Source organism: Mercenaria mercenaria, chromosome 6 (assembly GCF_021730395.1).
Source record: "Mercenaria mercenaria strain notata chromosome 6, MADL_Memer_1, whole genome shotgun sequence".
Classification (NCBI taxonomy): domain Eukaryota; kingdom Metazoa; phylum Mollusca; class Bivalvia; order Venerida; family Veneridae; genus Mercenaria; species Mercenaria mercenaria.
The window spans coordinates 83,275,643-83,292,196 of record NC_069366.1 but is presented as its reverse complement, the minus strand read 5'-3'; the positions used below and the strand labels follow the sequence as shown (position 1 = coordinate 83,292,196).

General features: G+C 35.7%; 1 protein-coding gene across 3 annotated transcripts in view; it reads left to right on the top strand.

The window, feature by feature from the left end:
- The window catches only part of LOC123548378 (lysophosphatidylcholine acyltransferase 2-like), a 42,813-nt gene that overhangs the window by 7,102 nt on the left and 19,157 nt on the right, over positions 1 to 16,554 (top strand). Inside the window, exons 1-3 of one of the 3 annotated variants that reach the window (XM_045335582.2) lie at positions 3,794 to 3,939; positions 9,908 to 10,128; positions 16,125 to 16,295. In XM_045335582.2, the coding sequence (XP_045191517.2) occupies positions 3,920 to 3,939; positions 9,908 to 10,128; positions 16,125 to 16,295 (412 nt within the window). In that variant the 5' untranslated portion in view covers positions 3,794 to 3,919. Of the gene's footprint in view, positions 1 to 3,718; positions 3,940 to 9,907; positions 10,129 to 16,124; positions 16,296 to 16,554 lie in introns of those variants that run through there. The other 2 variants (XM_045335581.2, XM_045335580.2) reach the window with 2 other exon arrangements.

Here is a 16,554-nt window from a genome sequence, read left to right as displayed (position 1 = left end):
TATGTGTGTTTAAGAGGTTATGCTAAAGTATGTATCAAATAGGCACAAAGTTGACAAGATGAAGAGTGATTTCGTGGTTGTTTCAATCTGCAAAACAAAATCCAATAAATTTCTCATTGATTTTTATATCTTGAATCTTCAAATTTATGTCTAATAGCCATTTTGGCTAAAACCATGAAATTAAGTGTCAGATTTGTTTGTATATTTAGCCAAGTCAAATGCATTTGATGAAGATTTTGTGCATTTGGACTTGATAGCTAATGGTAAAGTATTTTAGTGAAAGAGGAAATTAAAATAAAATCCATTTTGCTTTGATAATGTACTTGTAAAATAATGTCTGAAACTAATTTGTAAGTTTAAGTCTGGGAAACAGTTCCATTGTTTTCCTTTAACCTACGGTGCCAAGCAATGTTAGGGAAGTTAAACTGACAAAAAATTTCTTTTTTTCAAAGGCTTAGCATATGCATTGAATGCTATATATAAGGACAAAAAATAAAAGAAAGAAAAAAAGATTACAGACAAATACTACAGTAAAATAACTGATTTAAATAAATATTGTATGCTGGCTTTTGCCAGACAAAAATGTGTTATTGGATATCAAAATTAATGGTTGGGAATGATGTAACGAAAATTGTAAAGAAATAGGCAATATTATTAGCTGTGGTCTTTGTATTTGACAGATATACATATTTACGCAAATATAGATCAGTTATTGTATAATCTTAACTAATATTGTATAGCTGAAAATTATATCTGTAAATATCTTTATATTAGTCAACTTCCACACTTGCCTTGATTATATCACTTCCTGTAGATAGAGAATTACTGAAATACTTTGTGCTATAATGTAACTATTCTCAGTTATTTAACACAACCCAGACTTTTTTCACACCCTGTAATTGAATTTTCAGTTGTTTCATGATTGGTGCCTGACACATGGTACCGAGTTTCATGGTTTTTTTACTAAGACAGTTTTAAATTATTGATACATATGGTCACTTATTATACTTTTTATAGGGTGATGCTGCAAAATAACTAACTGGCAGCTAACCTTTTGGTTTGTATATTAATATATTAAAGGACTGCCTTTGAAGTGAAAAAAAACACATTAATTTACTGTATTTGGTTGCCATGGTAATGATTGATTACATTTAAATGTAGAAACTGTGTGTAAGCATGTTTTATTGTACTAAATAATAGAAGACCCTCATGACTGCAGCTATCAAATGTACTCTAATTATGGAAAGCTGTCGCGAATCTTAGGGAATTATGGACTTAACAGTTGTTCCTTTAACTGTTGAGAAAAAGAATTTGTCATCAAAGAGGGATAGAGGGTAAATTTTTCCAGCTGTTTTCTTTCATATTTATATCCAAAGTACACTCCCCACACCCCCACTAAAAAAAAAGGTTGTTACAGTTCCTGACTTGGAATTACGTGCCCCCTATCGATGTGGATTCAAAACATAACTTCTGATGTGAAGATCTTCATGGGAGGAAGCCATCCAGCTGGCTCATGGTAAGTCTGTGGTTCTAACAACGTGCTTGTCCCGGTCCATGCCTAAAACCATACTTGCAGGAGCCCCTGGTGTCTTCCTCCACCGCGAAGGTTACCATATGACCTAAATTGTGTATATGTACTGGCTCTAAACCCTGCCCAATATAGTTATATTACAACTGCATCAGAGCAGTGTGTTCTCAACTCTTCCAACAGTTTCAATTCCATGGGGGTTAGGGGGTTGGGGAGGGGAAGGTCTAAGGGTTGAGCATTTGAAATACAGTGGTGTCACCTTGATTGTTATTATTTCATTCTAATTTCATTCTAATAATTTGGCATGCAAATTTTCATTACTTTTTCTGTGACTTTTAATACTGTTCATCCCCTTCTTTTTGTTCGGTGTCTGAAAGATGCTGTTGTGCTTTTTTATTTAAAAGCAGGTCTGAAAGTTGTCATGAATTTTATACAGCCAACTTTTGCTCTACCAGTGTTAGTCAGGAACAATTCTGTACAAGTGTGTCTGCCAAGGAACATGTTCCATATTGATTTTCTGCAATATAAATCAAGTCAACCAGTGTTTTTGCAGCTCATTCAGCACTGATTAATTTTAGTTTCTAGGGTGACACTGCACTGTTTGTGATTAGTTTATACTCATTTATTGCAAATCAATTAAAAAGAAATCTTGATGCATATTTATATCTCTCTTTTAAAGTGATCACAACATTATCTTTAGAATGCACTATTTTGCCCATTTTTACACTAGTCTAATAACCACAAAAGGGGCAAAACTTTCGAGAAAATTTATTTTCTATGTATTAAAACATTTCCGTGATAAAATTTGTGACAGCTATCTTGAAAATTCTGTCATTCCATCCACTTTGGCAAACACAACCAGATTGAATAAAAATACTAACACTATTGTTATTGGCTACCAGATTGAATAAAAAGTTTACTTGGGCTCAAGAAAGTAAACAAAAGTGTCCTATCTCTTAGACTATTGGAAGAACAAAGTAAGTACAAAAGTATCAAAAAAATAGATATAATTGTTTTGCACTGAAGTGGCCACAATATACCTTGAATGTTGTTGAAGAATTTGTTAATTATGGAAGCCCTGGAGGGACATATAATTCCCAAACTTTCAATTTCTAACCTCCATGATTTCTGACTCTCTGCTATTCCACTTCCTAATTATGACTTCAAACTTCATGACTTCTTACTTTCTGGACTTTCAAAGTATGCACTAATCTTAATTTTTTTTGATTTTCATTGTTGTGAAGCTGTTGTGCTAGGCATGGAAATGCAGAAAACTTGCAGTAACTGTGTGAGAAATAAGAAGTATTGAAACTGATGGGCAGAATCCATGATGTAAGAAGTGAAACGTTAAAAGTAAGAAATGTTGAAGTCAGAAGTCATGAATGTTGAAGGAGGAATTATTGAAAGAAGAAATGTTGAAGTAAGAAAGTCATGAACTTCGAACTATGAAGTCATGAAGTAAGAAGTGCTGAAGCCAGAAGTGATGAACTTTGTTGTAGGAAATCATGTACTTTGATGTAGGAAATCATGAACTTTGATGTAGGAAATCATGAACTTTGATGTAGGAAATCATGGACTTTGATGTAGGAAATTATGGACTTTGATGTAGGAAATCATGAACTTTGATGTTGGAAGTCTTGAAATAAGAAATGTTAAAGTCAGAAGCCATGAGCTTTGAACTAGGAACTCAGTGAACTTTGATGTAGGAAGTTTTGAATAAGAAACGTTGAAGTCAGTATTGAAGTCAGAAATCATGATATTTAAAGTAGGAAGTCTTGAAATAAATCATGTTTAAGTCACAAGTCATGAACTTTGAAAAAGGAATTCATGAAGTAAGAAAAGATGAAGTCTGAAGTCATGAATTTTTAAGTAGGAAGTCCGGAAGTATGATATAAGAATGGCTGAAGTCAGAAGTCATGAACTTTGAAGATGGAAATAATGAAGTAAGAAGTGAAAAATACTCTGCAGGAAGTATTGAAGTTTTAAGGCTAAGTTGTGAAGTGGGAAGAAGAATAAAAGCTTCAAAATTACAATTTTATTGTCCCTACAGGGCTTCTGTAGTTTATTCTGCACGTGTGTTCACCATCTCATTCAGCCATTTAGAAGTAGAGACTGTGTTTTCCATTTGCAGTAAACATGCATTGTTTTTGGGGTTATACTAATTAAAATAATGATTCATTTTCTTTCTAGCTATATTCTGCGACCAATCATTGTGTTCCTGAGTCGATGTGTATTTTTCGCGGGTGGGTTTTATCATGTCTGTGTAAAAGGCGTGAGAGCCCCATCTTCAGATGCAGCAGTCCTTGTTATGGCACCGCACTCGTCTTATTTTGATGCACTGCCTGTAGTGGTCCTGAATTTAACGTCAGTAGTAGCAAAGGCTGGGATCGGATGTGCACCCATATTCGGAAGTACGCAAATATGCCTGTAAAATGTGCAGCCTCCTTTTTGTCTCACGCCCTGTTGTAATTAAAAGCATATTAAAAGGAATTTGTACCAAAAGTAGCTTGATAAACCCAAATAAATGCTGTAAAGGCATGCACTTTTGGCATGTTCACGGTCCCAATTTTAAAATTAGTAAAAAAAAAGGTCTAAATATAGAAACACATTTCCGGATTTATAGTGGGATATTTTGTATGGAACCATGTATTAACAGTATTTACACATAGAAGAGTAAATTTTATCGTATCTACAGATAAACAAAAAAAAATTGTGGCAAAAAAGTGGGTGGCAAGACCTTTTGGTACAACAAAATTTTTTTGTGGCAAAAAAGTGGGTGGCAAGACCTTTTGGTACAAATTTATCACAGAACTTTTCTTGTTTTGTACAAGATGTGAGCCAATGTTCTATCTTGATGGATGATGGGCGGCCGGTTACTGGTGCATTGTGGGAATGGATATGCATGCTGCATGTTTATTTATATACTAGATGTTGTTTTCTTTTTCAGCCTAAGATTAAGAACAGGGTACATCATGTGGAACTCTGAAAAAATCACCCCTGCTTAAAATTTGTGTTAATAAAAACTTGATTCTAAATTTTACTGGTGTAGCATTATTAACTTAATTTATATGGTAATATTTCAATTGAAAATTTATCACTGTAAAGTTTTTTCTTTATTTTAAAAATTAGAGGTGGGTTTATGCCATGTTCAAACCAGCAGTGGTGATTTTGTATGAGGATGAATTTGGCCTTTGCTCTGTATGTTTCTACTCAGTATTCCCACTGACATATATCCTTTAACCTTGACCCTGCTAAGTTTCTAAAATGGACCAGTCCATCATTCAATTTGGGCAACACCATTTATTGTTCAAAGAGTTGTTTGTTGAAAATTTACTGACTGAACAGCAAACAGTGCAGACCATGATCAGCTTGCACAAATGTGCAGGCTGATCTTGGTCTGCACTGGTCGCAAAGGCAGATTCAGTTGCCGCCAGCAGACTAAAGGTTAAAAAAAGTGTATGTCATGCGGCTTAAAAAAGTGAAGATGGCTTTTGCATGTTTGTTTTGCCTAGGGCACTGTTCTTAAAACAGAAATTTGAGTTGATAGTTTAAATTTGTATTAAAAGGTTTTTTCAAATTGATAGAAACGCTCTTCTAGTTCAAATTTTAGGGATATAGTATTAGTAAGTACTGATGATGAAAAATAAATCTGGAATTATGGGTACTCTAAATTCCAGGTAATATAGAGATGTGTTTCGAAGTTACTAGTACTTGCAAACATTGATTTTAGTTTGTAGAAAACCAAATTGCAAACATCACAGATAATATGTCTTAAAAAGCTTGATAAAATGAGATAAACTTTTGAAATTAAAATTATAGTCATTTAATTAAATATAACATAATTAAGAAAGAACAAAATTCACTGGAAACTCATAACCATTCATTTTTAAAAAAAAAACCTTTATGAGGGAAAGTGGCTGAAATAGTCTAATGAGTTCCTAAATGTTGCCTAGCAGGAAGTATGTGTTTCAGGTCAGTAAAGGCATACAGCAGTGCAGCTCCATAGGAAATACAGAATTTTTTTTGTTCCACAAAGTTTGTCGCTTAAAAGGGATTTGTTTGTGATGATAATGTTTGGTCTGGGAAAAATCATCTGTTTTTGTAGACAGGTAATGAGGAATGTCATTTACAGAATGTTTTTCTATACGTAAATTATTACAATAGAATGGCCACATAATATGCATTGCTAAATGCTATAGACAGACCTATATATAGGCTTGTTCACTAACAGAGACATAATTCTTGGGCTTAATGGAGGACTGTCAAAAGTCTGTTCATATATATTTTTTCACTGGGTCATAATTTCACAATTTTTTTGTATTGAATACTTTCACGAGATGTAGAATTTGCATATTCATAAGATTCAATGATTTTTAGCTGAACTGTACAAGGAATAGGTAGAGCTATTGGAGACGCCAATGCGTCAACATCGGTGTATTTGGTTAAATTTTTGTACTGTACTACATAAGATGGTACCTCAGTAATCCTGTATGGGAATGGATTAAACTTCACACTTGTTCTTTGTGATGAGGACGGACTTACATTAACCCTTACCCTGCTAAATTTTTATAATGGACTTGTCCATTATTCAGTTTGGACAGTACCATTTGTTATGCGAAGGGGTGTTTACTGAAAATTTACTGACTGAATAGCCAACAGTGTAGACCATGATCAGAAATTTCAGAATCACTTACCGCCAGCAGGCTAAAGGTTAAATTTTCTCCGCTTCCTTAACTTAATTCCGCTTTTCTTAAAGGGATTGTTTTTTAGCTCACCTGTCACAGAGTGACAAGGTGAGCTTTTGTATTCACGCGTCGTCCATCCGTCCGTGCGTGCGTGTGTCAGTCCGTAAACTTCTGCTTGTGACCACTCTAGAGGTCACATTTTTCATGGGATCTTTATGAAAGTTGGTCAGAATGTTCCCCTTGATGATATCTAGGTCAAGTTCGAAACTTGGTCACGTGCCGATAAAACAAGGTCAGTAGGTCTTAAAATAGAAAAACCTTGTGACCTCTCTAGAGGCCATATATTTCACAAGAACTTCATGAAAATTGGTCAGAATGTTCACCTTGATGATATCTAGGTCAAGTTCGAAACTGGGTCACGTGCATTCAAAAACTAGGTCAGTAGGTCTAAAAATAGAAAAACCTTGTGACCTCTCTAGAGGCCATATATTTCACAAGATCTTCATGAAAATTGGTCAGAACGTTTACTTTAATGATATCTAGGTCAAGTTTGAAACTGGGTCACGTGCCGTCAAAAACTAGGTCAGTAGGTCAAATAATAGACAAACCTTGTGACCTCTCTAAAGGCCATATTTTTCGTGGGATCTGTATGAAAATTGGTCTGAATGTTCATCTTGATGATATCTAGGTCAAGTTCCAAACTGGGTCACGTGCGGTCAAAAACTAGGTCAGTAGGTCTAAAAATAGAAAAACCTTGTGACCTCTCTAGAGGCCATATATTTCATGAGATCTTCATGAAAATTGGTCAGAATGTTAACCTTGATGATATCTAGGTCAAATTCGAAAGTGGGTCACGTGCCATCAAAAACTGGGTCAGTAGGTCAAATAATAGAAAAACCTTGTGACCTCTCTAGAGGCCATATTTTTCATGGGATCTGTATGAAAGTTGGTCTGAATGTTCATCTTGATGATATCTAGCAGGGTTCGAATTTAAGCTAGCATACTCGCGAAATGCGAGTGCAAATTTCAAACTGCAAGGTTAGATTTCAGACGCCAGCATTTTTTTGTGAGTGAAAATTTTTGGCCGAATAATGTGCATTTCTAACGGTCGTCTCGATCTTACACTGTTCTTTCTCTAACAACTTGCGGTCATTGCAGCGCATTGTCATTTGCAGAACAAATTTCAGAGCACTCTTTCATCTTTCGTCGTAAACGGTAGTTTACACTCGATACATGTCCCGTGCGCATGTCTTTTCAACTGCTGGCAAGTACCTGCGCCAATTTTGATGACGTTTACCGCATCCGGTGGGTTTTTTGGTAATCTGTAATAAGTTACTATTTATATAGTGCTAATACGATTGGCTGGACTCGTCACGTGGATGTTTGTGTTAATGTTCTAATAAAGTGACAAGTCGCGGAAAATGCAAGTTGTTTTTTCATTTAGCAAGTTAAAAAAAACTACTTGCGAAAAAATGCAAGTAGAAAATCTGTCTAAATTCGAACCCTGATCTAGGTCAAGTTCCAAAGTGGGTCACATGCCGTCAAAAACTAGGTCAGTAGGTCAAATAATAGAAAAACCTTGTGACCTCTCTAAAGGCCATATTTTCATGGGATCTGTATGAAAGCTGGTCTGAATGTTTATCTTGATGATATCTAGGTCAAGTTCGAAACAGGGTCATGTGCGGTCGAAAAATAGGTCAGTAAGTCTAAAAATAAAAAAAACCTTGTGACCTCTCTAGAGGCCATACTTTTCATGGGATCTGTATGAAAGTTGGTCTGAATGTTCATCTTGATGATATCTAGGTCAAGTTTGAAACTGGGTCAACTGCGGTCAAAAACTAGGTCAGTAGGTCTAAAATTAGAAAAGTCTTTTGACCTCTCTGGAGGCCATATTTTTCAATGGATCTTCATGAAAATTGATCTGAATGTTCACCTTGATGATATCTAGGTCAGTTTCGAAACTGGTCACATGCGGTCAAAAACTAGGCCAGTTGGTATAAAAATAGAAAAACCTTGTGACCTCTCTAGAGGCCATATTTTTCATGAGATGTTCATGAAAATTAGTGAGAATGTTCACCTTGATGATATCTAGGTAAAGTTCAAAACAGGGTCACATACCTTTGAAAACTAGGTCAATAGATCAAATAATAGAAAAACCTTGTGACCTCTCTAGAGACCATATTTTTCAATGGATCTTCATGAAAATTGGTCAGAATTTTTATATTGATAATATCTAGGTCAAGTTCAAAACTGGGTCACATGAGCTCAAAAACTAGGTCACTATGTCAAATAATAGAAAAAACGACGTCATACTCAAAACTGGGTCATGTGGGAAGAGGTGAGCGATTCAGGACCATCATGGTCCTCTTGTTTTAGAGTTTGGTGTTTAATATTTAACTTTCCTAGGGACAAAGCTTTCGAATAGTCAAGCATTGTGCCCTCTGACAGCTCTTGATACTGCTTAATTCTGCTTGCAAATGGTCAGATTATGCCCTATTAGGCTGAGCTTTTGTTATGCGTTTGAACTTATACACTGCTGCTGTAACGATACTTGTAAGAGGAAACTGTACCTACCATAAACATTTGAATATATTACGTTAGCATGTATATTACGCACCCCTGATCTTGTATCAGAATCGTGGGAAAACACATACATTTGAATATAATACGCATCGAAAATCTGAGAATTTTGTTTACAATCGGCCATTTACTGTTCACGTAACAATGACCGCATGAAAATCGGACTGGCTGCTTAACCGGTTACGGACACTTAAAAATATCATCGATATTAAAAGATACTCTGAGAACTTGACACTTTCTCAAACTGTCAGCACTGTCTCAGCAAGCTTCTTACATGTGAACAAACATTTCACAATTACATGCACATCAAAGGAGAAGTTAATTTGCATGTTTGTTTAAAAATGTATGGCCGACTGTATTGATCAGTATTAATTGGCTGGAAATAAAGAAATAACAATCAAACCGTTTAATTGCATTTTATTTGAACAGCCCCTGAAAGAAAATGTTTTTACTGATTTTACACATAGCCCAGAGGCCATGAAATTTTGCATCCATAACTTTTGGATGATGTTCAACAATCGACCAACATTGTGAACTCATGGCTGCTTAACTGATTAATTAAATTTAAAAAATTAAAAAAGAAATTAAGCAATTAAAACCAAAACTTTACCATATATCAACATAGGTTCAGTCTCCTACCTGCTTTTAGACCCAGCCAAAAGCTCTCTTAAATAGGAAGTGCAAATAACATAAACACCAGACAGCTGACAAAAATTGTCTGATTTTCGGCGATATTTACATGCTATCAAACTGGGATAAAATTATGAAGCTCTACATTTGTGTATACTACGCACCTCTTTGTGAAAATCAGAAAAATTGTTTAAAAAGTGCATAATATATTCAAATGCTTACGGTATTTGTTATAAATGTTAGTGCTACACAATCAGTTCCCGAAGTTTCTTTTTTTTTTTTAAATCCCTGAAATTTTAATTCTATTATGCCTTAATTTATTTTTGCGAGAAAGTGAAAGATGTGTAAATAGTGAAACTTAATCCTTTGCGAATATTTCTGATTCAACAATATATAGAATAACTTAAGACAGATCTCCATCAAGCCCTCGATTTGTGTAGTATAGTATTGCTTTAAGCTTACTGATTTCTTTGTACTTTCCCAGAACCATCGGGACACCATGTCTGTATTTAGGACGAATAATGACGTTTTGTATTGGCTTCCAAAACGTGAAAATTAAAGGTGAACCGGCAGCTTCTCGGGATGCACCTGTCCTGTGTGGGGCACCGCATTCCTCATTTTTCGATGTATTGACGGCGTTCTATTCGTCAGAAGTGCCAAGTTTTGTCTCCAAAGCCGAGAATAGTGGAATGTTCCTGATATCAGGTACTTAGCTACAGTTAACAGCGTATTGGCCACTTTCTCATTAGTGTAGTCTTAAAGGTAGGCACATGCTCGTTTTAATATAGAACAGATCTGTTGCATACTACCAGGGATTTTCGACCTTCTGTAACTGGTTCTGAAACTCAATGTCTTTTTACAATCTGAAATTTGCCCAAACCAGTACCACAAAAGCTAGATCAGGGCCATTATGAAACCACATATTTATCAACATTGTACAGAAAAGTAGAAAGTAGACCAGGCAAGTTTCCAAGTATTTGCAGAGAATAAGTAATGACAGGCTGAATCCTTGTTGATTTCGTATAATACTGTGCAAAGTGATCTTTTATTGAATGCAACACTTGAGCAGTTAAGTGGAATCGAGATGTAGAAAAACACTTGTTAGCAGTATAGCTCTTAACCACAGATTAAGTGAGAAGGTGGCCATCTGAAAAAAAGTAACGCTTTGTGAACAATTTAGCATGGCTTAACTTAAAGCATGCTTGCACTGTTAAGACAACATTGTGACATTAGTGATCTCATTTCAGTAGAACTGTAATCTGTCTTCTACTTTAACTATTCTTTCCCCCCACCCCCCACCACTCCCTGTTCAGTAACACACACGCCCAGTAGAAGAGTATATTGTCCTGTTCCTGTTGGTTGGTCAGTCCATCCCTATGCCATGAGTAAATGATAGATGAAAAATGCTTTTGGCCTATAGCTATCAAACTTTATTTAAGAAATAATATACAGCAGAACCTTGTTTAAACATAACTAAACAATATGATGATACGCTTGCGGAATAGTTTCCTGAGGGTATAGCCTGAGTGAATTTTACAAGCAGCGCATAACCAGTTCGTATTGTTGAGATATTGCTGTATATTTTTACGCCCCTGACATCTACTGATGCGGGAGGCATAATAGTGATTGTCCTGTCCATCCGTTCTTTCGTCCGTCCGTACGAGGTAAACCACATGGGACCGTTTCATCTAGCATCAATACCCCTTACTAGAATGACTTGATACTAATGCAGATTCAACCTGTGACCATTCCTCATCTTCAGACATCACCTGACCTCAGTTTGACCTTGACCTCATTTTGGACTTAGGTTGCTTAATATGGGCCATCTCTTGGTTAACCAAATGGGACCATTTCGTCTAGCATCAACACCCCTTACAAGAACGAATTGATACTAATACAGATGTAACCTGTGACCATTCCTCATCTTCAAACATCACCTGACCTCAGTTTGACCTTGACCTCATTTTGGACTTAGGTTGCTTTGTATCGACAAGGATGCCACCGGGGGCGTTTGTTGAACGCAGCTCCTTGTTTCGATTCTAATATGTATTTATGAAACAAGTAGATGAAATAGGGAAGCTCTATTTCTTGGCGCATGTATGACGCCAAATATACTAGGCCGATTTGACATCAACATATACCATTTTGATTCTGAAACGTATTTTTTATATGAAATAGTATATCAAATGTAGTAGCACTCATTTTCAGCGCTTGTATAGCCTAAATAATAGACATTATGTCAGATTTCTATGTTTTGAAAGAAACGTGCTTGGATTTTTCATATTAGAATAAATTAAAGATTGATTGCCTGTGGTTAGAAGATGACCCCTAAAGCTTTGGGGATCAGTAGGTCAAATGTCATGGTTTATATTCTGGAGTGAAATTTATTTCTATGAACAATGCCTACAGTCATCAGACTTCATTGGGTGATTGTTTGTGATCAGTAAATGACCCCTCTGAAATTGTTAGTGTCTTGGTCAAAAGGCAAGGTCACAGTGAGACAGAAAACAGTTAAGAATCAGTTGTTAGAGAAGACTTGGGCCTATGGAAGTCAAAGTTCATAGGGTCATACCTGTAGTCAGTAAATTATTTCTTTCCTTCTTGGGATCAGTAGGTGAAAAGTCATTGATAATGTGACTGCAGAAAAAAGAAAACAACACTGGGACCTCTTGCCTGGCAGTCAAACTGCCTACAATAATCCTCTGTGGTCAAGGATAACCTGTACTGTTTTGAGAGGTCAGTTGGTCAAAGGTTAAGGCCATGGTGACCTTTGGACTGAAAATGGCTTCTGATCAGCTGTTTGGCCTGCAGCCACTAAGTATTGTAGGAATGGTTCTATGGTCAGTATGATCCATATCATTTTAAGGGTCATTAAGACAAGGTGAAAGTGACTTTATAATGCTGTCAACTAGGAAGCAGCCAAAATGCTTCACCTCTAGCTGTCAAACTTCTTTAGTAACTTGAATCACTTCTGTCATTTTTGGGGTCATTGGGTCACACTCTGTATACTTGAAACTGAAGATTATGCACCCATGTCCCTGCAACAGGCCATCATGGCAGGCATACATATTTTACAAAAATCTCTTGTACAGGTGTGATTTGTAAAGACATTCTGATCTAATCTGTTAGGTTTCAAAACAGTTGTAACATGTTTTGTAGTTCAAATTTGTTCAGTAGACATGCCTTATCAACTATAAGAATATATGAGCCGTGCCATGGGAAAACCAACATAGTGGGTGTGCAACCAGCATGGATCCAGACCAGCCTGCGCATCCGCGCAGTCTGGTCAGGATCCATACTGTTCGCTAACAGTTTCTTCAATTCCAATAGGCTTTAAAAGCGAACAGCATGGAGCCTGACCAGACTGCGCGGATGCGCAGGCTGGTCTGGATCCATGCTGGTCGCACACCCACTATGTTGGTTTTCCCATGGCACGGCTCATATATCTGAAACAATTGACAGGATGTTGTAGTCTTTGGCAATACCGGTATGTTAAAGCCAAGTTTGCTATACAGGCAAGCTGGTGAGTACAAAGAGCTGGAAAAGCTACAGATATCCTGTAAATCTTTGCAAGTTTTGTTTGCATAGATTTATCATACCCCCTTCCAAAAAAGAGAGGTAACATGGTTTTGCTCATGTCAGCTGGTAGACCATTTGGCTTCTGCTCAATAACTAGAGAAGGCATTGACCTACAATGTTTGGGAGATTAGTAGGTCAAAGATCAAGGTCACAGGGATCTTGAGATGGAAAACAGGTTTAACTAAATAACTGAAGAGTACTTGATCTATGGCTGCCAAAATTTCATGTGGTGATTGCATGTGGTCAATGGATGACCCTTATCAATTTATTGGCCAATAGGCCAAAGGTCAAGGTCATAATGACCTTGAGATATAAAACAGGTTATGTTCAGTTAAGTAAAGATCTCTTTGACCTACAGCCTTCAGTCGTCATAGGATGATTGCCTGTTGTCAGTAGGTGGATCCAGTTGTTATGAGAGTCAGTAGGTTGGAAATAAAGTTAACAATATTAATTTTGGCATTTGATTAGTAACAGTAACTCAACAGATAGAGAGTTGGTAGTTGTGCATGAGCTCTGAGCATGCTTTATATGATTGCATATCTAGGTTTGAAATGCATAGGTGTGTTCAAATTGTGTGTGTGTACAACCATGTATTCGTACCCTAATGGAAATTACTGAGCATTGATTTTATTATTACATTTAATGTTTATTGTTGCATCATAATGTACACTTCCCAGCATGTCAATTGACATGACATATTTAAAACAATAATTAATAGACCTCTAGCTTTATTTAAGGAAATGCATTGTAATTGATCCTTTCTTAATTTTCGCAATATAAAGTATTAATTGTGTTTCAAATCTTCCTGGTCTAACTCTTCATTCACTGTGATTCGAACTTTTGACAGTTTGTGAAGACACCCATTAAATAAAAAGATTTGGATTACTTTCGTATGAACTTTTGATATTTTTCACATACTGTGAAATTATTAATATTGGTGGGGGATTAATTTACGTAGATGTTGTGGTTGATTCAGTCAACAAAATTAAATCCCAGCAAATATCATTCTATGTTTGAAGGTGAAAATCCACATATTTATCCCTGTAAAATGGCCATGAAATTAAATAATTTGACAGTAATTGTTTTGAAATCTTGCATGTTCAGTGTGACTACGATTTCTTACCTAATTTCATAGATTTTTAAATTATCAACAGTGATCTGAAATTCACACTAACATATAGACACATTGCATTTTTCTGAAATATGTTCCTTTATGTGTTTTCAGTTATTATATAGTATCTAGAATTTGGTTTCTCGTCTGTTATATAATCACCTCATTCTGTATGATAGGGACCCTTTAAACATTTACAGAATGGCAGTTAGGGAATTGTAAACATCTTTTTGTATGAGTAAAGAACATGTTCAAGAATGGTACTGTTCCTATTTAAATTTATTTTCCTAAACAGTTATGACCCTTTTATTTGTTTCAAACACATAATTCTCAAGTTAGGGCTGATTTTTAATGTCTGCATGTAATTATATTTACATAAATGTATGTGTAAGTACAGGACTGTTTGTAGCTCCAAGGTTCAGCAGATAGCCTTGTTTTATGAGAGTAAAATTTATATTATGGTAGTACAGGGTACTCATATGAGAATGATGAATGATGCATTTCTTTTAGATATGTTGTGGAAGAACAGAAATATCAAACAATTGTTTTAAATGGAAACTGTTTTATAGTTTTCAGCATAAATTGCTTTTTTTATGCCCCCAGCATCTACTGATGTGGGAGGCATATAGTGATTGTCCTGTCCATCTGTCCATCCATACGAGGTTAACCAAATGGGACCGTTTCGTCTAGCATCAATACCCCTTACTAGAATTACTTGATACTAATGCAGATGTAACCTGTGACCATTTCTCATTTTCAGACATCACTTGACCTCAGTTTGACCTTGACCTTGACCTCATTTTGGACTTAAGTTGCTTTATATGGGCAATCTCTTGGTAAACCAAATTGGACCGTTTCATCTAGCATCAATACCCCTTACAAGAATGAATTAATACTAATACAGATGTGAACTGTGACCATTCCTCATCTTCAAACATCACCTGACCTCAGTTTGACCTTGACCTTGTTTTGGTGCAAAATCTATCGACAAGGATGCCACTGGGGGCATCAAGCCTTTATTGAACGCAGCTCCATGTTTCTTTTGTAATGGAGAAAATATTACTTTACTATTTGCAGTTTTAGGGATAGACAAGAGAAATTTCAAAGAAATTGTGTGCCCCAAACTTAAGGGACAAGAAAAATAATTATTATAATGTAAACTTGTGTATAAGTTTAATAACATGTTACACAGCATCCAACTTTTGCTATGTAATAAATGATATGGAGGTTCATTATAGTATTTATAAGTGGCCAAAACAATATTAAGCTACTTGATTCAGAGCAGTTACTTCCATAAGCAGACTAAAATTGCAGTCAATGACCTTGATCCACATATAAGATGGAATGTACAATAGAAGCCTTGCATCTTAGGGGGAAAAAACACCCATCTTATGCATGAGAAAATATATGTTTTTGTTGGAGCCTGCAACATTGAAACAGAAAAAAATATCCATTTAAATTATTTAATAGTCCTTGCTTGATCAAACAAGTTTCTACAGTTATAAAACCAAGTTTGAAAACCAGTCTAATGTCTCTAGCATCTGATTGGATAAGACTGAGCACACTGTTGAAATTGATCAATGGCATGACTGCATTCTGAGACTGGTTTCCAAATGCAGCTTTAGAGCCTCACAGCCTTGTGGTGATGGTTTTAGTTTTTGGATGTTGTATGGCATGGTAGTTGTTTTGGAAACATTTTGTTTTTGAAGCATGCATGATATGGATTTTGTTCTGATTGTGATTCTTAGCCCAAATTTGTATTGCTATTGTTTTCATTATTTATGTTAGTTCAAGACATTTGTCTTACAAACTTGTAAATTGATAAGCTTGATGACATTTAAAAAAAAAAGAATTGTTTATTAATTTATATATTATTATTATTATCTTTAAGGGTATATGAGAAAATAGACAGTTTTGATGTAAATTCACAATTCATTTAGTTAAAGTAGTTTTTCTTTAATAATTGTCCATTATTTATAACTGTTCCATGACTTTTATTATACAATTTCAGCGTTACTTAAGTTCACACAACCAGTGTTAGTAAAACGTGAAGATCCTAACTCTCGGCAGAACACAGTGAAGGAAATACAGAGACGTGCACAAGATGGAGGATGGCCACAGATAATCATCTTTCCAGAGGGAACTTGCACAAATAGAACTTGCCTTATATCATTTAAATTAGGTATCAAAAACACATAGATTCTATGCCCCTCTTGCTTTGCTGATGTTAGTCAGACATGTTGGTCTGTTTGACATGTTGATATGTTGGAAGTTCAATTTTTTGGCACCTGTTTTAAGGGCCCACAAACCCTGTGGTCAGTAAATGATCTCTTTCAGAGTTGTTTTATCAGTTTTCAGCTCAACTGTTTGAAATTTTTATGCACCCAAAGGGAGGCATATTAGTTTTCAACTGTCCGTTAGTTCGTTCGTTCGTCACGACG